The sequence below is a fragment of the Oryzias latipes genome, chromosome 6 (genome assembly GCF_002234675.1).
Source record: "Oryzias latipes chromosome 6, ASM223467v1".
Classification (NCBI taxonomy): Eukaryota; Metazoa; Chordata; class Actinopteri; order Beloniformes; family Adrianichthyidae; genus Oryzias; species Oryzias latipes.
The window spans coordinates 13956742-13979382 of record NC_019864.2 but is presented as its reverse complement, the minus strand read 5'-3'; the positions used below and the strand labels follow the sequence as shown (position 1 = coordinate 13979382).

At 39.4% G+C, this 22641-nt stretch overlaps 2 protein-coding genes across 2 annotated transcripts; both read right to left on the bottom strand.

Annotated features, from left to right (window-relative positions):
- Window positions 1–306: 306 nt before the first annotated feature.
- Window positions 307–12176, bottom strand: prkar2b (protein kinase cAMP-dependent type II regulatory subunit beta). The gene is made up of 11 exons (XM_004069545.4): window positions 11576–12176; window positions 10714–10749; window positions 9946–9998; window positions 9750–9833; window positions 9379–9485; window positions 9126–9279; window positions 7935–8036; window positions 7778–7852; window positions 7614–7682; window positions 7391–7529; window positions 307–1574 (listed from the first exon to the last, which is right to left on the bottom strand). Exons 1-11 carry the CDS (start codon window positions 11850–11852, stop codon window positions 1441–1443), a joined length of 1230 nt encoding a protein of 409 aa, XP_004069593.1. The 5' UTR covers window positions 11853–12176; the 3' UTR covers window positions 307–1440.
- Window positions 12177–13201: 1025 nt separating this feature from the next.
- hsp90b1 (heat shock protein 90 beta family member 1) lies at window positions 13202–18246 on the bottom strand. The gene is made up of 18 exons (XM_020703906.2): window positions 18198–18246; window positions 17525–17630; window positions 17188–17329; window positions 16968–17084; window positions 16531–16862; window positions 16300–16411; window positions 16099–16227; window positions 15749–15865; window positions 15527–15664; window positions 15359–15436; window positions 15165–15230; window positions 14740–15009; window positions 14401–14646; window positions 14159–14295; window positions 13996–14074; window positions 13767–13922; window positions 13556–13651; window positions 13202–13474 (listed from the first exon to the last, which is right to left on the bottom strand). Exons 1-18 carry the CDS (start codon window positions 18244–18246, stop codon window positions 13454–13456), a joined length of 2391 nt encoding a protein of 796 aa, XP_020559565.1. The 3' UTR covers window positions 13202–13453.
- Between the last annotated feature and the right edge of the window lie 4395 nt (window positions 18247–22641).

Below are 22641 nucleotides of genomic sequence, written 5' to 3'. Positions count from 1 at the left end.
TTGGTGGAGATACACGTCAATAAAACCATTCCGGGTTTTTCATTGGCTGACACCTCCAAGAAAAATAGAGGCGGGTCTTACTTTATTGATCATGTTCTGATTGGCCGAAAGTACAAGCCTGTTACTACCCAGTAACAGCTGATTGGCAATAACATGAACAATGCATGGGTGATTTTTTTTTTTTGCAAGGAAAGATTTTTCGTACTTTGTGATCTTTTAGGATTTGATTTTCATTTTAATGAAGTAGTCACTACCCAACGTTTGTTTTACCACTGTATTATGAAAAAAATAAGTTTGATAACGTCACACACTAGTACAAAACTTTCTTTATTGACATGAAAAGTGAAACGTACATGTCATCTCTGTTTGCCTTCAAAATGGCTTGTGCCACCAGAGGGGATAAAGTCAGCATGTTTAAATGTAAACCCTGTTTAAAACATTTCTGCTGCAGAAATACAGATGACTCCATATCTCGATTTTGCTAAAGGAAGAGGACACACATTGAATTCCCACTGAAAGGGGAATTTTTTGGCAGAGGTAGGCAGCGATAAAAGCTGTCTCAACAATGTATAGTACACCAACACAAAAGCAGCATGAGTAAACATTTTACAATTAAACAAGTGAATTAAATGATCTCACAACATTGCCTATGCTAACTTATCTAGAGTGGCAACCTTTCAAGTCAAAGGGGGCTTATATAATAACAGGTAATACTCAATTTTAAAAGTATAATTTGTTGTATGGTTTAAAAAAATCATTTGTTTTCTTAAAAATGTTCATTCTTTTTCTATTTTGTAGAAGCAGAACATTAGGCAAACAGCCACACACATTTAAGAAGTACAGTTTATGAAATGCAGGTGAAACCAATAATAAATGTTTTTTTTTCTTTTTCATAAACTTCAATCTGATGCAGTCAAAATGCAAAAAAACAAAATCCGAATGTATATACTTTCGATTTTCTCGTCTGTCGTATGTTCCAGCTGTGATAGGACAACAGGACATAGTTATTAACAATGATCCAGTAAGAAATTGCTTTGGCTTCAGGTTTTTAATACAGTGTAGATGTTACAAACAAAGCAATGCTTTAAGCGTAGCTATAACACCGGGGAAACATTTAAATTAACAACTAACATACCTGGCACTTACAAGAAGAATGTGTACATTTTTAAAGGTGAAAGTCTCTGAAAACGTAACAAAACGAGCTTAAAGCAACTCTGCTTTGGCTAATCGACGTCATGACATCTGTGACAAATTCTACTTAAATGTGACTATTAAGTATGGTTTACTTATTTGACACACAAATGCGATTGTGTAGTATTTATTCACATTTCTTGTAACAAAAAAAGGCTTTTAGAAGGGCTATGAAGAAAAACATCCACACAAGTATCCCCACCCCCATCCCACCACCCATCTATCCCCTCATGGTCCATTGGAGTCACCTCATGCACTTGGCTGCTCAATTTCCGGGCTACTTCCAAAAAGGCTCTGCAGCTGCTCCTCATAGTTTGCGATGTTTCTTTTCATGATGTCCATGCACGGGCCAAGCAACCTTTCAAACGCTTGGACGTCCATGACTGGTGAGGCAAGAAAAGCAAAGGTTGTTAAAGACATACTGGAACTTACATCATAACTGTGGATTTTTAATGAAGAAAAAAATACACTTTGATGGGTATCTTATGTCTAAAGCTGATATTTTACACTTTAATGACAAAACCTTCAAAGGGATATAAAAAAAACAATTTGGTTTCAAAATATTTTAAAAAACATAACACTGTTTAGAAATTGAATAACCTTGTGAAAAATCGGTGTAGTTTATTTAAGAACATTTAAAAAACAACAATAATACAAGTAGAGTTTTTTCTGTGTAAATGGATGTAACCCTTGTGCTATCCTAGGCACTTTGACATTGGGAGTTGGGTCATCTAGACCCACTAGACAGTGCTCTGAACCTTTTTTCTTCAATGATTTGTTATCTTCACTGGTGTCCATGGATTACATGAAATCTTTCCACCTTTATCCACCTTTGTCATGGTAGGGAGAACACGTCAATGCAAGGGTGGGGTCATCTAAGATAGCACAAGGGTTAATAGGGGTATAACAATTAATCAACTTAATCGATGAATTTATTTATAGTCTTACAATCCAACTGGGTTGATCTGTCTGAGGCAAGTTGTTAATCAAATTGCCCTATATCATTATAAAATCATTTCAAAATGAAATAAATCGATCATATCTTTGTTGGAAAATACCATTTGGAATAAATGTATTATTAATTCTTGTTTACTTGTTTGTTTGTACACATATTTATATTATACTTGATTATCTTGCAAGAAATACTAGGAATTTGGAAAACTTTAGCTGCGCAGTGGTTGAAGTTTTAGCTAAAGATGTCCTGGATCCATGTTAGGTCAGTGAATGGGATCGTTTCTAAGTGAACCAATATGGATTAAGAATTGTATCAGCAACCACAAACTAAGAAATTAATCAAATTGTTGTTCAAATGGATTGTTATATCCCTAGGATTTAACCAAACATGAGCTTCTTCAGAGAAACTTTGGTCCTCCAATTCCTTTTTTAGAAGGGTTTTGGTTTGTTCTGATTTCATTTTGATCGCAGCATTTTTTACTGAAGGAAAGACGCCGCTTTTGTTTGGGCAATATTAAATCGACTTTATTCGAACAATCATATACATTTTAAGATGTTGCTGATGCTATAGTTTTTCTCTAATGATTTGTTGTTCAAAAATGTTTGTTGTTGTTTTTCTAAAACTTATTTAATGCTTTAAAGTTTTCCTTGCGCATTCAATTTTTTGAAAATGATTTCTACATGTAGTCACTGCACATAGGTTTTCACCAACGTGTGCCTCTTATTAGTTGATCACAGCTGCCCCTCGTTTACTACTATTATTATGTAATCACCTGAATCTCACACTCTCATTGAATCTCCGAATTCTTTCACTACTGCCTAACTTAAAAAAAAAAAAAAACATATCGCGTCGGACTATCAAGTGTCCTGGATTTTAACATAATACGGACAGATGCTCAGTAGTTTTTCTTTTTTTCTAAACTACTAAGATGATGTCACCCCGTTGGCCAAAGTAAAATCCTATTGTATCTGAACAACAACATTCACCAATTTAGTTAGCATCACTGTACCCTAGTTTTTCGCAGAGGCATCTGAAAACTCTCCAGGGGACTGGATTATAGAAATGTAGATTCGGACACCCTCAACAAAATGCCAAACGCCCTAGATAATGCTCTAACTTTATCCTAATTCCCTAATCTTGTTATATCAATGAACATTGGTATTTTAACACTATCTTCCTTATTTGGGAGAGTAAATGTTTTTGCTGCAGGGTTAGTTCGGTCTTTCCCTCCTAGCATTGTAACAGAATACATGCTCTTAAAGAGGCACGATTTTGCAGCTTTATTAGATGATGTTGGTTTCACCCAAAGTGTGAATGAACCCATTCACTGTCATAAGCACACCCTGGACCTTGTTCTAACCCATGGGATAGAGATCAGCCAGCTGAGTGTCCTTCCTCTTAACCCCATCATTTCTGATCACTTTCTGATTACCTTCCAGCTTACACTGGAACATCCTTCTGCCCCAGTGAATAAGAAACAGCTTAGAAGAACCTTAACTGACCGTTCTGTGTCTGAGTTTAAACACACAGTTCAGCCAGTACTTAGTGATATTCTGAGAAAATACTCTGAGACCAGCTCCCATAGTATCAGTCCTAGTATAAATGACCACTTTGTTAATGATGCCTTACAAGCCCTCAGGAGTACACTCGATGTTGTTGCCCCCTTGAAACCTAAGTTCGTCAGACAAAACCGAGTAGCACCGTGGTTTAACGCTGAAACTCGTTCTCTTAAACGAGAAACCCGTAAGTTGGAAAGAGAATGGCGCCGCTCCGGTTCAGAGCAGTCTCTGGATATCTGGAAACATAGCCTATTAAATTATAAAAAAGCTCTGCGTAGAGCTAGAAGCCAGTACTATTCAACCTTAATATCAGAGAATGGAAACAATCCAAGATTTCTTTTTAGCACTATAGCTAAATTAACTCGCAGTCAGAGCTCAGTAGAACCACATGTTCCTGTTTCTCTCAGCTCTGATGATTTTCTTACATTTTTCGATAGTAAAATCTCAAATATTAGACATAAGTTAAATCAAGTTATTCCTACTATCAGCCCAGAACAGGCTGAAGCGGTAGAAATGGAGGCATCCATAGAAACCTCTGTAACATTAGACTGCTTCACTGCTGTGGATCAAGCGGAAATAACATCAATTATTACGTCCTCCAAATCCTCAACGTGTCTGTTAGACCCAATTCCCACTAGACTTTTTAAAGAAACTTTTCCCCTAATTAATGATCCCATATTAACAATGATAAATGCCTCTCTGGAAACGGGTTACGTGCCACAGTCTTTTAAATATGCAGTTGTTAAACCTCTTCTGAAAAAGCCCAGTTTGGATCCTAGCATCTTGGCCAACTATAGACCGATATCAAACCTGCCCTTTATTTCTAAAATCCTAGAAAGAGTTGTAGTTAAGCAGCTTTACTGCCACCTACAGGACAACAGCCACTTTGAAGACTTTCAGTCGGGGTTTAGACCTCACCACAGTACGGAAACTGCACTAGTTAGAGTCTCTAATGACTTGTTATTGGCCTCAGAAAAGGGACTACTTTCTATTCTGGTCCTGTTGGACCTCAGTGCTGCCTTTGACACTATCGACCACGGTATTTTACTCCATAGATTAGAGCAGGACATAGGGATCAGAGGATCTGCTCTCCAGTGGTTTAAATCCTATCTGTCTGCTAGGTATCAGTTCGTTAATGTAAATGGCCATTCCTCTCAGTGCACTCGAGTCAACTATGGAGTCCCACAGGGCTCAGTCTTGGGACCGATCCTGTTTACGCTTTATATGTTACCCCTAGGAAACATAATCAGGAAACACAGCATTAATTTTCATTGTTATGCCGACGATACGCAGTTGTATTTATCCATGAAGCCTGACCAGAATGACCAGATAGAGAAACTGAACGCCTGCATCAGTGACATCAAGACCTGGATGACAATTAATTACCTCCTCTTGAACCCAGAAAAAACTGAGGTCATTATACTTGGTCCTAAAAACCTCAGAGATGCTCTGTCTGCTCAGATAGTCTCCCTGGATGGTATAAGTATAGCCCCCAATTCCACAGTTAGAAACCTTGGGGTTTTACTTGACCAGGATTTATCATTTAAGGCTCACATATCTCAGGCATGTAGAACTGCCTTTTTTCACCTGCGGAATATTGCTAAGATCAGAAATATACTTTCTAAGAGTGATGCTGAAAAACTCATCCATGCATTTGTTACGTCGAGGCTGGATTACTGTAACTCCTTGTTAGCAGCGTGTCCTAAGAGTTCCTTAAGAAGTCTCCAGCTTGTTCAGAACGCAGCTGCTAGATTGTTAGCTGGAACCAGCAGAAGAGATCACATCACTCCTGTGTTAGTTTCGCTCCATTGGCTCCCAGTTGATTCTAGAATTAAGTTCAAGATCCTCCTGTTAACCTATAAGGCCTTACATGGAATGGCCCCGTCCTATATTAAGGACCTCATAGTCCCTTACCAACCAATCAGAACACTTCGCTCGCAAAATGCAGGACTGCTTGTGGTTCCTAGAATTGGTAAAAGTACGGTTGGAGGTAGAGCGTTTAGCCACCAAGCCCCTGTCTTATGGAATAAACTCCCAGCTCATATAAGAGAGGCCGACTCAGTTTCTACATTCAAAGCTAGACTGAAAACATTCCTCTTTGGACAGGCTTATTGTCAGACTAGTTAGTATTCAGAGATTATTTAACTTAATGTTAGTTTGTTTAAATTAAACTTAATAATAACTATTTCTTTTAAAAGGCTGCTAGAAGTTGAAGCTGGGGTAACTATGGTGCACTGGGGTTCTGTCCTCTTTCCTTTTTTTACTTCTACCCTTCCTCTCCTCTATTCTTGATCATTATTCATCATTTAGTTCTCCATGCCTCTGTTTGGTACAGTGCGATTCATGTATTGTCCCTCTTTTCCTCTCCCCTCCTGGGGAGTGGGAGTGCTTCCAGACTCCAGTTGGCTCATCCGTGCTCCAGTTCCTGACCGTTTACCTCGCCTTTGCTCCTGCTCCTACACCTGGCTGTGGATCCTGCCTCTGGCTCATCTCTGGCTCGTCTCTGCTCTGTACCTGACCGAGTACCTCGTCTCTGCTCCTGCTCCTACACCTGGCTGTGGATCCTGCCTCTGGCTCATCTCTGGCTCGTCTCTGCTCTGTACCTGACCGAGTACCTCGTCTCTGCTCCTGCTCCTACACCTGGCTGTGGTTCCTGTCTCCGGCTCGACTCGCGCCTTTGACTGTCCCGATAACCACGGCTGGATGAAGCTCGTCTGCTGGACTTTTATATATGTAGTTGTAGATTTAGATAAGTTAATTCTTCTCTAAGATTTCTGGTAAATCGCCTGTCCGTCCTGGGGGAGGATCCCTCCTTCATGTGGGCACCCCTGAGGTTTCTTCGTTTTTTCCGGAATCCGGTTTTTTTGGGAGTTTTTCCTTACCGCGAAGGGGGGTCTAAGGGCAGGGATGCCAGTATAGCTTAGTCAGTTTGTTAGTTCATTTTAGTATTTTTCTATTGAACTCTTTGTATTCGTGATCCTTTTGATTTCATGTTTTACTTCGAAGCCCATCGAGACGACTGTTGTTGTGATTTTGGGCTATACAAATAAAATTGAATTGAATTGAATTGAATTAATAAAGAACTGCAGTTCTTTATTAGTTAGTCATGGGGAAGTGAAACCCCTATATGTACATTTTTGCTTTTTTTATGCATTATTTTCTTGTCCTTATCTGTTTTGAACAACGAATGACAGAAGTGAAGCTGTCATTCACTCAGATGTGTTTGTCAAAGAAACAGAACTATGTCCTTACACAAAAAAAAAACAATCCTGGAGCTAAAACTTACCCTTAGCAAAAAGTAGTACGCTTGAGTTTTATTTTAATAAGTAAACTTGAGTACAAGTATTACTATAGGAAGTCTACTATACATGATGTTTGTGTAGTGTAGGAAGTATACTTACTGAATACTTCTTCAGACTAAATTGGAACATTCTAAGTTTACAATAAATAGATAGTATATAAAAAGTAAACTTAATATATTATGCCTCATTTATATATAGTATAGACTAAGTATACTTGCATAAATAGACTACTTTAGCTATGGGCATCGCTGAGGTTTTCTCATAACACAACTCCCTTTGCGAGTTCAACCTAAATCAAAAGAAGCTGACTGAAGAATGACTAGACACAGCATTTTCGCTTGGCGGACACCAACAACATAAATAAGGCAACTGCACAAATGTACCCAGGCATTTGACACTCCCCACAGCATAGGCAGATGCGGCTCTTGGCTTGTTTGTGACCAGAGCCAGCTCCCCAAAATACTGGCCCCTCGTGCAGGTCGCAATTTCCACCTCTTCCTCCTCCTGATCCTTTTTTGTCATCTGATGGGAAAGAAAAATAAAGACAATAAGGAAATCCTACACCATCATAGATCTATATACTGTATTACAGGAACAACTGCATACCCGGCTTCTCTTCATTGTGATTCTAACTTGGCCACTCTCAACTATGTAGAAGCAGTCTGCCAAGTCACCCTGGAAGGAAGGCAAATTCTTGTGAAGAGAACCAAACCCAGTATCAAGACACAAAAGAAAACAAAATATTAGTAAATAAGGGAAATATGCCTCACCTGAGCAATAATTTGCTGTGAATCGTTGTACACCCTGGTGGAGAGGACATCTACCACCTTCATTCTCTCTGATGTCTGCGGGCAGAAGAACATTACACTGCGTTCAGTCTAAATGCATAGTGGGCTTTGGTAACTCTAGATCAAGGACTGTCTTGACCTCTAAAGATGTCAGAAGTGGTAGTGTTTCGATGAATGCCTCATAAAGCCTCCTCTTCTTGGCGTTGTTCTTCACTATGATTCTCCTGAATGTCAGACGATCCTGAATGAATAAAAAACAGTGTAAGTCATGAAAAACACTCACATTTTAATATATCTTTTAACCATAACTATTTAAATCTATGTCTTTTGTTCTTTGTAACTATCTATAAATAAAAATATCAAAGGTAAAAACCCAGAATCCACAGAGACAGACATCACTGTGTGACTTTTTTTGTATGTATGCTCCAGCTCTTTGTAACAAACAATAATTCATATAAACTCATGGAATGTAAAGCAGCTCCAGATATAGAAAAAATGCACTTTTTGTGTTGCTTTAAATAATGCAAGACCCTCGCTGTTGCATGTCACTTCAGCAACTTCCATGTAACAGAGTGGGTGACGCCCCTCTGGAGGATTTGTAGCTGCTGCAGGGAGCATCAAGCTGCTAAAATCTCCATACCTGACTGAGTCACTTGGGCCTAAGTGGCTCTGATTAACCACTACAAATTACTGCTTGCTCAGATGTTGTGTGGCAGAAAAGCCTCCGTCCAAAACTGACCGCTGACCGCACACTCAGCGGCATTCTTCAAGAGCTCAGGTCAGCGGGGGACACAGCGGCACACCACCTGCTCCATGCAGGTAGATCAGAGTTCCCTTATTTAAGGGAACGACCCTCAATCATGACTCATTTCAGGGACTGAGTCAGAAACGAACAAGTCACGTCGCTTTAAGGGGTCAAGTTGCAACTGCATCCTCACACAATTGTGGTGGCATCCAAAGCAATTCAATGCTGGTTAAAGAAATGACACTTTGATGCTAAAAAGATCCTAAAATCAAACACAACATGCTTGAAATTTGCTCAAACATTCTCAGTTATAACAGAAATAAAACCTTTGTTACATTTGCTACTTTTTCATGATTGCAAGCGTTCCTAAAATCATATCTGGAGTGCATGTAAATGCTGTTATTTCTGCCTATCCCGTATCCTGTGTGTTTAAGCGGTAAAACAAGATCTTTTCTCAGGGTTACCAGGGAGTCACGCTGCTACAAACAAGCTATTTAAATTGTACCAACTGACTGCACAGCGTGCTAGAAAAACTAAGTAAGGAGCCAGCTGTGCTCTTGCAAGAGGAAGTGATGGTTTACTCACCAGGCACCAAAGGGCTCCAGGCGAGGTGGCAATGATTGTGGCTGCTCTGGGGGTGTTGTACATCAGCGCTAGTTCTCCAAAACTGCCTCTGTTGTCATAGCAGCCCACCAACTTCTCAATGCCATCCACCTTCACGAAAATGTTAAATGTCCCACTGGACAAACACAAGCAGAAGATAAACAACCAGCATGAAGAGGAAGAGAAGTCATTTACAACATGCAGTGAGGAGAAAAGAAAAAAGCTCTGAAGGCACCTTTCAATAACGTAGAAGTTGTCCCCATCATCATCCTGATCAATGATGTGCTCTCCTTCTGTGCAGAACTTCTCAAACATGGCATCCAGCACTTGAGATATTTCTTCCTGAAAGATGAATAAAATATCAAACATTTTAGGTTGTGGTGATGAAACAAATTTGAATCCACGCTGTTGTTTTGGCATGCAGAATAGAATAGAATAGAATAGAATACATTTCTATTCATTCCACAAAGGGGAATTTACCTTGTTACCATAGCTCTATTTAAAACAGCAAACAGATAATAAATAACACTAAAAATACACTTTTTTAGTGTTTTTTTTTATAGGACAGAAACTCCTATATCTGTGCTCATGGAATAATCTACTCACAGGATCCAAATTCTTGAACAAAAGAATGTCCCTGCATGCCTCCTGTAGTCTCTGTCTCTGTTCGTCAGTTTTGGGGTAGGTGACCTTCAGCAAAGAAATCAAATTCTTGTCGTTGTTCTCAAGAAGGTGAAGGAGAACACAGCAAAGATTTCACATTGTTTTGGAGTTTTACTCTTTGGCTTGGTCTTCAACTTACTCTGGGCTCTTTGTCTTCTTCATCCTCATCAGGATTGAATGCCTCAGCACACACTGCATGGCAAAAGATAAACAAACCAAAGAAATGTGAACCTTTTAGAGTATTTGCATGTTTTACTTTCTCCCAAAAGTGAATATTTTCCTGAACCATGAATTCTCTTCTTCTCTTAAAAAACAACCACTTCCTGTCTGGTTGCTACTTTGCCAAAGACTAACATCCATGTTTAGCATTTTTGGACAAATCAACTGTTAAAGGAATCATGCCTAAAATGAACCATTTTTGTAAAAGGAGGAGCAGCAGATCCTGTATAACCTAGTAAAAAACTACTACCCTATAAATTGACCCCATATGGGTTCTTCAAATTGTAAAGGAATAGATAATAATGCATGCAAGACCCATTTACTTCCTACTTCTTTATAGGCAAGATTTGCTAATATTAAAAAGATTTTATGTGAATATGCCTTCTAAAAATCAAAATTAGAAACATTTTTTAGTAAGTAAACGTCACATACGTTTGGATGTTCAATCAATGACATTATGCATCAGAGTCAAGCCGAATTGGCCCCAGGGGCCTCTATAAATCAGCTCTTCTCTAACAGGAAGACATTTACAAAAGACAGATGGGAAAAAAAAAATCATCAAACTACGGCAGATGTGGTGTGGATGTTTAAGTATCAGCAAACCTGTTTATGTTTCCTGCACTGACACTGCGCAGGGCTTTCCTTAATGACACAAAAAGCATCATTAAACTGCAAAACATGAACTCACCTGATGCTCTCCTGATGAATCTGTTTATCACCGGGGCTGCAAAGCACAAAGAAACATTACATTTGATCAGATCCTTAACAGGGAAATGTGTGCTTTTATAGTCAACCTTCAGCTGGACTTTGATCGGGCTTCTGAATCCCAATTTATATAAGAAACAAATAAGAAGTCAAATGTGAAATAGAGCCAAGTGTAATCATAAATCAGTATGAAAGAAACATCAGGTGGGCGGTTCATCCCTGGGACAGTGGGAGTGAGACCAACAGATGTGATTTAACAAGTGAATGTGGCTTTTATGTAACCATTGCAGCCTGCCTGGCAGACCCCACACTCTCCACTGTCACAAATCTCCCACAGCTGCTGGCAGTCCGGCATTGTGGTTATAATAAATGATATCACTTCAATAAACCCCATTTGGTCCAAGTGTGTGTGTAGGGGAGGCGCGTGACAGCTGACCTTCCGCCTTTTACCTTTGTAAGCTGTCTTCCATTTTTGCTATTAGCCTAACAGGGTAAATAGGGCCCTCGGGCCCGCGCCTGAGGCAGGAAATATTCAAATGAGGCGGCGGCTTTTGTACAACAAATAACAAAACATCGGGTCTTGGTTCCGAACCTGTCATTTAAATTCATTAGAAACGTGTGTTTTTTTTGGGGGGGGGGTGTTTTTTGTGGAGATGAAGAGCATGACCATATATGGAAAATGGATGCAAGGTAGCGTGCGGCGGAGCATCACCGCGCGCTATTCCTTTTAAGTGCCACCGAGCATGGTCGTGCACGCGGCGATAAGCGCTCGTGCTACTAAAATACGTGTTTTTCCCCACACGCAGGTAAAGGCGTTAGCATCGTAAATACTTCACTCCCCCTACCTATAAACTCCTCGTCGTCGTCGTCGTCGTCGTCCTCCTCCTCCTCCCCGTTCTCGGAATCGATCTGCATGGCTTCGTCAATGAAATTGACCGCTTTTCCAGATCTCGGGGCCGAATTTTGGTCATTGCCAAAAGCGGCCTCTTTCGTCTCGTTGTCCTTCAGCTGGGTGAAGTACTGCAATGCAAACTCGAGTAAATCCCTTGGCTGATTCCTTAACACTTCCACGGTAAAGCTCTGTAACAGCTCCGTCAGTCCTTCAGGAATTTCTATACTCATTCCTGTTATCAGTCTATAAATGTGGACAAAACCGGTTGAAGCGGTAAATGAAGGATTATCAAAGCAAGCAGTCGAGATTGAGAATAATCGGATGTCGTCGGGTCATCCAGGCAGGAAGGCGTCCGCGGCGAATTCGCTCTCTTTTTTTTTTCTTTAATGAAAATGGCTCTGGATTTTTGGTCCAAGCATCTTCTGCTGCTTCTGGCTATAGGAAACCCACGCATGTGACCCAGGAATCCATGGCAACCACCTATCCGGGGATTGCGTATGAGCGGCAGCGGCGCAGAAGCTGCAGTCAGTCGCAAAAAATACAAATAAAGGGGAAGAAACGAGAGAGCTCCCTCAGATCAATGTTTGGACCCAAAACGGAGGAGGATCCAGAAAATACAACCATTTCTGTTACATAATCAGCTTCTACGACATGATCAATACGTTTCAGTTAAAATGTCAGAAACGTGGTCACCTCAAGTTAATTTTTGCAACATAAAACTGTATACAAAAAATCCTGAAGTTCAAAAAAGGGTCATATTTATGTTGGTTTTTTATGTTTGAGATTTATTGGAACAGAAATAGTCTGATCTTTGCTTGCATGAGGAAATTCGTTTGCATTTTGGTTGCACTTTAGCACAGAAAGGAAGCCAGGGGCTGTAGAAAGGAAACTCCCTTGATGCTGATTGGGAGACAAACTGCAAAACAAACTAACCACATTCTCCCATCACCCCAGATGTCTCATTCTCCTGACACCTTCCACCTCTGATCCACATTCATCCCCTTTTATTAATGAGGCACGTGCTTCTGGTAAAGCTCCTGCATGGTGTCACCAAATAGAGCATTTCCCAACTTTGCCAATTTTCCTTTCAAATTAAAAGCCCTCCAAATAACGAAACATTGAAGTTACATTTCAATAACCCATTCTTGATTTATCATCTTCAACTGATTATGCATTGGGTAATACTTCAATCCGCTACTGAAACTACATCCTCTCATTCATATATTTGCCATTAGCGCCCCCTGCTGTCCACATAATTGGAACCCAATGACCCCCCCCCCCCCTCCCATTTTATTTCTATTTAAAACAGCTTGTTTCAATTGGAAATATGAAAAGAATGACTTTCCATTTCAAGTAACTAAAATCACTGGTTAGAGCTGCAAATAACAGTTTAAATACTGGTTGACCCACAAAGAATTAAGTATTTTAAAAAGTCATTTACCTCCAGGGTTTGTGTCCAGGAAATGAAGCTATAAAATTGTTTAAATATGTTATATGCAGATAGAATAGATTGTTTTTAAATAAATCATCTGAAGCATTTCAAACAAAAATCCATCTTTAGACAAAGGACAATCCAGGGTTTATTTTTTCAAGGAAACATTTATTTGATCAATACGGGATCGTATTTTTCCATAAAGAATTCAGTTAAATATTAACAAAATTTACAGTCACAGGGAATGTAAAAAAAAAGAATGAAAATGAACAAATGCTTGCCTTAAAAAACCCCAACCCAGAAACCCCACCCACCCAGGGTAACGTTAACCACAGCAGAACTAGAACCACTGGTTTTCAGTTCTCAGCTTCACTGTTCCACGTTCTCCCATGCAGTGCTTCACAGTTCATCCTTCTCTGTCTGCTAGGACAAAAGTAAAAGCATGAGCTATTAAGATGGAAACTGCATCAAGTCATCTTCCTATTGAGAAAAGGGTCTTACCGTTTCATCTTCATCATCATCATCTACAACTTCCTCTTTGGCTTCAGAGTCGTCTTCTGCTTGTTCCTCTGGTTCCTCCTCTGGTTCTTCTTCCACCTGGAAGAGAACATCCTCATAAATTAGATTTTTTGTGTCTTGATGTTTAAAATATTGATGGAGAGAAGCAGGGAATGCAGGTCCACCCTTACGAAACATTTGCTCCATGCCTCACCTGCTCATCCAGAGGTACATTCATGCTGAGTCTGAGCATGCGCTCTATCCTGTCTCCGTAAGCCTTTGTGTCGGCCAGCTGGTAGCCGGAGCGCAGTGTGGCCGTCTCAAACAAGACTACGGCCAGATCTGAAGCGGTCTGGTCTTCTGCATCATCCTGAAGGTGAATAAACAATGTTCAGCTTCAAATTCAAAATATGAGACTGTCAAAAACTAATGATTGAACTTACATTTACTCTGCCGAGCATCTGTTTGATGAGAGGATGTTTGGGATTGATTTCCAATGTTTTCTTCTGGCTGGCGTAGTAACTGAGAAAGAGGAGGGACGTTTCAGAGAAAGGTTTCTCGATAACAGGACTATCAGAATTGAGATGTGGGTTATGTGGTTCTCACCTTGTAGAAATATCTTTTCCTGTCTGGTAAGCTTGAGCCTTCATGATTCTCTCCATGTTTCCTGACCAGCCATACTGACTGGCCACCAGGGCGCACGGGGAGTCAGTCAGCCTCTGAGAGAGGACCGCCTTCTCAATCTGTCATGAAGGGGGAAACAAAATTAAGATGATAGACATAGAAAAGAAAAAAAAAGGTAGGTCATTACTGCGAGCATAAATATGAAATATAGATTTGTCCTCAACCTTGTCCTTCAGGGCTTTGTCCTTCAGCCAAGTCATGAGAGGCTCAAACTCCTTTTCCAGGGCCTCCCTCTTCTCTTTGGCCTTTTCGCTCTCTTCAAACTTGACGCCCTCCTTGGCCACATTCTGGAAGCGCTTGCCGTCAAACTCGGGCAGAGCCTGGATGCAGTACTCATCCACAGGCTCGGTCAGGTAGATCACCTCGTAGCCCTTCTTCAGCAGCTTTTCAACAAACGGAGAAGACTCCGCCTACAGAGGAAGGTGATGCGAATGGGATTTTTAGCCCATCTCATACAGCTTCATTAACGCGACAGGTCATCCCCCCAGAGCATCACATCTCACCTCCTTCCTGCTGGTTCCTGCCATGAAGTAGATCTTGTCCTGCTTCTCCTTCATGCGCTCCACATACTGCTCCAGGCTGGCCAAGCCTGTTTCGCTGTTGGAGGTCTGGAAGCGAAGCAGCTTGGCCAGACGGGTCCTGTTGGAGTGATCTTCAATAACACCCAGCTTGATGTTTGTTCCAAACTCCTTCCAGAACTTCTCGTTGTACTGCTCCTCAGCAATCTTCTTGATCATGTCCAAAGTCTTACGGACCAGCTTCTTGCGAATGACCTAAATGAGAAAGGACCACTTGATGGGTTTCTCTTTTTTTGTAAAAACCTCTAGATTTAAAAATAATGTTTGTTGAAAAAGTATTTTCCTTAACATTTACTACAGTTCTTGAAATTTAATTAAATGTTCACGTTCTTGCAGACTCTTAAACTCACCTTGAGCAGTTTGTGCTGCTGCAGCGTTTCTCTGGACACATTCAGAGGAAGATCATCAGAGTCCACCTGAGAGAAGAAGTTTTTCATATCAGTACAAATAACACTAATCATATGAGGGGTTTTAATATTTGAATTATTTCATACATCCAGATGAAGTTTTATGGAGTACATTACTGGAAATAGAAGGAACATACCACTCCCTTGACAAAGTTGAGGTACTTGGGCATCATATCATTGAAGTCATCTGTGATGAAAACTCTCCTGACAAACAGCTGAGAGAAGGAAAAAGCAAAGACTTAGAAATTCGATTTTCTGAAAGCCTTTTCTTTAAAGAAATATTTTCAATCAACAAAAAGACAAACCTTGACAAAGTCGTTCTTCTTGGAGCCATATTCATCAAAGAGGCCACGAGGAGCAGCACTGGGCACAAAAAGGATGGACTTGAAGGTGACCTCCCCCTCAGCCGTGAAGTGGATGTGAGTCAGAGGATCCTCACTGTCCTGTTGAAGTTAAAATGAGATTTCTAAAAACCTTTAGAGCTATGAAGCTGCTATTGGGGGAGGTTCTCCTGCTCAGGTGCCTACCTTAGAGAAGGTTTTGTAGAAAGCCTTGTATTCATCTTCCTCCACCTCCTTAGACGGTCTCTGCCAGATGGGCTTGATGTCGTTCATCAGTTCCCAGTCCCATACGGTCTTTTCAACCTATGACCACAAATATTTAAGTTAAAAAATAAAATAAATACATAGCTTGAACAGCAACTAAAAGGTTGTCATCAAGACTTTCTGTAGAAGTCCATCCAGCAATACCAAGTTCTTCTCTAAAGTTTAAATCTTATTAAAAGGAATGACTTATAGCACCAAACTGATCTGGGGATTGTATGAAAAGGTGAATTTTTTGGTATATTCCTAAAAAGAAAGGGGGAAAAAAAAATTACCTTCTTCGTCTTTGGCTTATCTTTGTCCTCTCCCTCCTCTTCCTCGACTTCAACCTCATCTTCAGAAGCCTCTTTCTCTGGTTCTTCTGTCTCAGCATCCTCCTCAATAGGCTCTTCAACTGTCTCAGTCTGACAGAAACAAAAGGTTTACTGCACTGTTTTTCCTCTTTAGTGCATTTCGACAATATCCAAAGTGCTTACCTTGCTAGCCCAGACGTAGATGGGGAAGTTGATGAACTGAGAATATTTCCTGACGAGGTTCTTGATGGTTTCCAGCTCCAAGAAGTCTGAGGCTTCCTCCTTCAGAACGAGCCTGGTGTTGCATAAAGGGTGGGGGCGTTTGAAAAACCCACATTAGTCGTGCAACACAATATTACTTAACCGGTCACCAAAAAATAAATCAAAGTAGTTTTTGAAAATAAAAGAACTTACGTTATGGTGGTTCCTCTTCCCAGTGTGTCCCCTCTGGGGTCTTCAATCACCGAGAACTGATTGGAGTCCGACTCCCAGATGTGCTGAGTGTCGTTGTTGTGCTTGGACGATACGATGACCTTGTCGGCGACGAGGAAAGCAGAGTAGAATCCCACACCGAACTGTCCGATCAGCTCTGAGGTAGACTGGCCCTCAGACTGCATCTCCGACATTTTGTTGAGGAACTCGCTGGTGCCGGACTTTGCAATGGTACCCAAGTTTTTAATCAGCTCCTCTTTAGTCATTCCAATACCGGTGTCAGTGATGTGGAGCATGTTCTTCTCTTTATCAGACTGGACAGGAGCAGGATAAATGGAAGCATTTTAGAAATAGTCGCTGAAATTTCTAAATAAAATGTATTAAAAAAAAAAAAAAAAAAAAAAACGCTGTGTGCATACTTTAATCTTTATGGTCAGTTCTTCATTGGCAGCCAAAGCATCCTCATGAGTCAGAGACAGCAAGCGGATCTTGTCCAGAGCATCTGAGGCGTTAGAAATCAGCTCCCTGAGGAAGATCTGAAACAGACGACCAGGAGATAAAGCACCACGCCAAACGTGGAAGTCTAAGACCAGCTAAAACTCCTAAAAATGTTTATAAATTATGTTTTTTCCAACTCACCTCTTTGTTTTTGTAGAGAGAGTTGATGATGAGCTTCATCATACGGTTGACTTCAGCTTGAAACATGTGTTTTTCCGATTTCTCTCTTAATTCTTTAATTTGAGCTGCATTCAAGCCATCTAGCTGGATAGCCTCTTCCTCCCTTGAAAAAAAGAAGTGGAGAGATGCAGAACAATACAGTTATTACTACACCAAAAAGTCTTCTGGAGCTCTGATCCAACTAGGAGGGTTACCACGACCTTGTGGACTGGTCATGTTGACTTTGGATTGTTAAAGTTAGAATGACCAGTGCATGTGACAATCCTCAGAGTGCTTCCAGGTAGCTGGGAACACCTACCTCTGCACCACCTCATCATCTGTTCTGGAACCATCCCGGCTTTTTCCCAACTCTTCCTCCACCGTTGCGTCGACGTCGACCTCATCATCTTCAGCTCTCACAGCAGCTACCAACCAAAAGAGAACATGTAAGATCAACTAAACTGAGACAAATTTCTTCTTCTTACAAAAAAAAAAGTTTCTATTTTCAGAATAAACAATAAAAGTTAGCCACCTTCATTTCATTGTGAAAATTTCTGCAACAGAAAGCCTCCTGGAAGACATCTTGTGCGTTTTTAAAATAACACTTTACGTGAAATTAACAAAATAAAATACTATGAAAAACAACGAAAAATATTAGTGGTTGTCCACCAACAACATTAAAACGCAAAGAGTTAGCATAACAAACACTTTCCCCCCCTGGAAGAAAGTTCTGGAAAGGCTAGTAGTACCAAATAAATAATAAATAAAAATAATTCAGGTGAGAATTTCAATTGTTAAGTCGTGACGTTCGTTGTTTTAAACTAGTTTAAACATCGTGCATCCCACAATTGAGCAGATTAAGCGGAATTCTGCAAATGTATGAGCACTTTGGAAGATTAACGGAAATTAACGTTAGCATTAACTACTAGCAAGAATGACTAAACCGTTACATTTGAGCTTAAAACGATTGAGACTATTGTCCAAGGACTCACCAAATGCTAGAAGTGCACAAAGAAGCCCGACCACCCACAGCCGTTTCATTTTGAGTTACTGCTTGAATGAAGGTGCAAGTCTCCAACGCCTGAGACAAAAGCCGTGAGTGCAGCTCATGCAGTACTGTCTCTCCACAAGAGGCTGGCCAGCTACATCTCCACCAAACGAGCCCACTCACTCATACCCCGTGACATCCGACCAATCGCTGTGCACCACGCACAAACCCGGACCAATCAGCGAACAGCTCATTGGCCACGCCGTCCAATTAGCTTCTTCTACATAAGTCGATGCCCGAAAATCGTGGCTCGTCACCATTGGCCAAGAATGAGCGTTCACCACGTCTATACCTAAAACTGAGATTTTCATTGTAAAAAAATAAAATAGAACACTCAATCATCCACTTGGATGAACTTGAGGTTTTATCATTCCTGATAAAACCTCAAGTTCATTCCTGTAGCAGAAAAATGATGAAGATAGACGTTTGCTTAGAGGTTCTAACTCTACATCTATTTCTGTATCAACTTTATGACTTCAAATATAACATTTTCTAGAGTGGCAACACTTGTAATTACTTGTTTCCCTTTTACTTAGATCACCATAAACCTATAACTGAATCGAGATAATAAATGAGATTTCTGCATCACTTTGTTTTATTGTTGACCACAAGATGTCGTTGTTTAGCCAGAACTCACAACAGTAAGTAAACACATCTTTTAGAAGAAGAAAAAAGGACCAACAGTTTGAAAATATGGTCTGTGGAAAGTATAAGGAGTGACTATATGTGTGGTTTAGACAGCAAGAGTATAACACTTTTCTGAATTAGCTAACTTTGGTGGGCTGTAGGGCCAGTTGTGAAAAATCCACATATTTTCCATGCATTGCTTACTGTCAATGGTCCTATAAACCATACTTTTTCAACCTTTTTTGAGCCACGGCACACTTTAACCTTGACAAAAATCCCGCGGCACACCAGCATAAAAAAATTCATAAAAAGGAGACTCTCATGGTCTTTATTGATCTACAGCCCCTCCGCAATCTCACCTGCATTTTTGTGATAATTGTGGCAGATTGAGCTGGAAGTTGCAGCTGTTTTTTCTAAAATATATAATAAATGTTAAGTTAGAAGATTTAAAAACTTTTACATGTGTTCGTTGTGGTTTCAAGACGTTTAACAAAAAAGACTCATTGTGCCCTGAGATGGTGTCACTTTAACCCAATGCATCATGGGAGATGAAGTACAAAAAGCCGCCGAAAGCAGACAGACTCACGTCTCTGAGTTTCATTGTTTTGTTCACTTTTTCCACGGTCTGATACCGGATTCTGTGTAAAGCTACACCGCTAACGAGCTTTAGCTGGTATTTTTGTTAGAACTGAGCGACTTTATGAGCAGAATCAGAACAAGGAAGTGAAGATTTTAACCACTTTTGTTTGTTTAGACTGATGATGTGTGATTAAGCCTCCAAGAATGATTGGTGGAGACAGTTAAAGGGGCGGGACTGTTCCGAAAACAGCTCAAGCTACGGATAAATCGCGGTACAGTCATTCTTATCAAAATATCTTTAATAGAATCAAATAAACACAAAGAAAAAAGTCTTTTATGATCTTTTATATTCCTAACTAACTACTATCAGGGCCTGTTTGGATGAACACAGAGCTGACATCCTGGAGATGGAAAATGTTTTTAGATCAGTTAATGAGGGCAATTTCCCACAACACACCTGACCATCTCCCGCGGCACAGTGGTTGAAAAACACTGCTATAAACCATCTGCTTCATTGGCTTCCACTGAATTTTTCTTCTGATGACTGTTTCTTTCCTGCCCTGCCAGATCTTACCTGTGCATAGCAGATGGATGTCATCACTAAACTGGATTCTGTAGAGGATCTTTCCCTAACCTTACATTTATAGAGATGGTGTCTTTCATATAATTGTCGTTTAGTTGCTCAGTATGGCCGATACACCAACAATCTTCCAGTCTGATCACCTATATTGTCCTTTAGCATTCAATTACAACTTAAATTTCACTTCATTTTTATTCTTCATTTTATTCATTGCAAAAAATTACCACAGTTTAACATTGAATTTAAATACATGAATGAAAAAGAGCAGAAAGAAGCATTAGTGTCTTCGCCTGATTTGCAATATAACATTTCTGGTTATAATTTATAACTATATAATTATTCAATTACAAAAGGTAAAATACAACTTTTTTTAAAATGTCATTTCATAGCACATGATTTTACAAAACAGAAGCTGCACCTCAGCTATCTCATACATTTTTACCACACAAAACTATTTAAATTTACATTTACATATTTAGATTTCTTAATTCTACTGTCAAGTCTGTTTCGTAAACTGATGTGTTTCCTTGAAACACACCTTTTCTGTATCACTGAGCTGAATTTTTGTATTTTATAAAACACATTTCTTTTCAAACCGTAAATCCTTTAAGTAAGTCTGTTTTGAAGGTTTTTGTCATGCTTTTCTGTGTGCTTGACTTGATGTCAAGTTTACAAGCACTTCCCCATACTTCAGTAACACAGTTTGGATATAGAACAATCAGTAATTATATATATTTGTGCATGGTAAAATTAAATTGAATTTGAAGCAAAAATGTTAAAAGAACCTTTCTGTAAATTAGGAACATTTAAAAAAAAATAATTAGCTGGACACAGTTTGCTGTTAATGTTTTTCCAAAGTTAAAATTAATCATTGTTATTTTAATTCTTAAAGACAGGGAATGTTGTATTAGTCTGTTAAGTAATTCATATGGTACAGTTGGTAAAAGTCAGAACTTAGTCCAGCAGATGTTTTTACAGAAGCATCTCAGGGCTGATTGCCAGTGTATCTCAGTATTAAAAATACAAAGGAGCTGCAAACTTGGATATAGGTAAAAAATGGGACACCTTCATAAAATCTGCACAGAATTTTACATAAGGCTACAACAGTGGTGAATGCACAGTAACAATTGTGGCGGCCCATGCAATTAAAAGAGTGGGGAATTCTACTTGTCATCTGTCCCAAATTTCTTTAGCAAATTTAACTTTCTATACAGGCATGACATATACATTTGACTGTTGTATGTAGATATAATAAAGCCTCTGTAGAACTTCTTTCATTTGGTATTTTTCAAGTAGAAAAGGATTTCCACAAATGCAAAAAAAAAAAAAAAAAAACATCTGTGGACAAAGCTTTTGTGGTTACAACAATTCAGGTGCAATATAATTTTGCGCTTTAACAATTTCAATATTCCTTTTATTAGAACAATTTGTTTCCACATATGCAAAAACACTTTCTGTCCTCAGAAATATTCTTCAGGTTCTGTAAACAGCTCTCACGTCTGCACAAGCATTTTTTTTGATGTACACAAAAAAGTATATTATCTCGAAACTTAGCCCTTTTTACAGTTCAGTTCACTTTGGTCATGAAGGTGCAATCTGTATGATGATCCAAGAATGAGAGTAGAAAGCCATACTATGTTTTAGTAGCAAAAATAAATGACAAGAAAAAAAGAAAATATATTGGCTACTTTGGCTACTCTCTAAAACAAATGTGTCAAACTCAAGGCCCGCGAGCCGAATGTGGCCCGCCACCTCATTTTATGTGGCCCACGAGGGCATAAAAGTTTTTCATTTCTTAAAATAAAAATAAAAATTGGTGTGTATTCATTCATATCTAGGGGGAATTGGACTTGAAATATCAGATTAGGCAACTAGACATTAGGACTGAAAGACTGTCCATATAACCTATCCTTAGAGAATCAATTTAAAAAGGATTTATGCTAGAGTAACAAGCAAACATATATTTTCTATGCAACTGCAATTGTCAAATTAAAAAGTTATAATAAACAAATAAGTTATTTAACATTAAGGAGTAGTAACATTTATTTTTCAATACATTTAATTACATGTATAAATTATATCTGGCTCTTTGAGGACAGGCACTATGCTGATGTGGCCCTCGGGAAAAATAAGTTTGACACCCCTGGAGAAGGAATATTCTTGTCAAGACTTAGAAGTTATTACTTGAGTTTTTGTTTATAGATCAGTGTGTGGTGTGTATGTGCCTGTGTGCACTTGTGGAAAAAAGCCACTTGAGCATCTTTCTTTTGCAAGTGTGCAAAACATTTTTACATCAAAAACCAAATGTATTTTTCTAAATCAGAAAATTATCCAACATTTTTTTTTTTATTATTTTATTTCCTGATGGAAAACATCGTTATATGTGTGGATGTTGTTTTACAACTGCTAAACACTTATGAACAAATATAAATCCATAACTTTCTGGTTCAAAAGCAAGTCTTTAGAAATACCTCAGATCCTTAAAAATGATTTTATCTGCAATTTTCCACAGAATTGTCATGTGCCTTGCCCATGTGTGGGAATGACAAACACTTAAAGAAATGACTCCAATTGAAAATTAGGAAAACTCTTGTGACCTTGG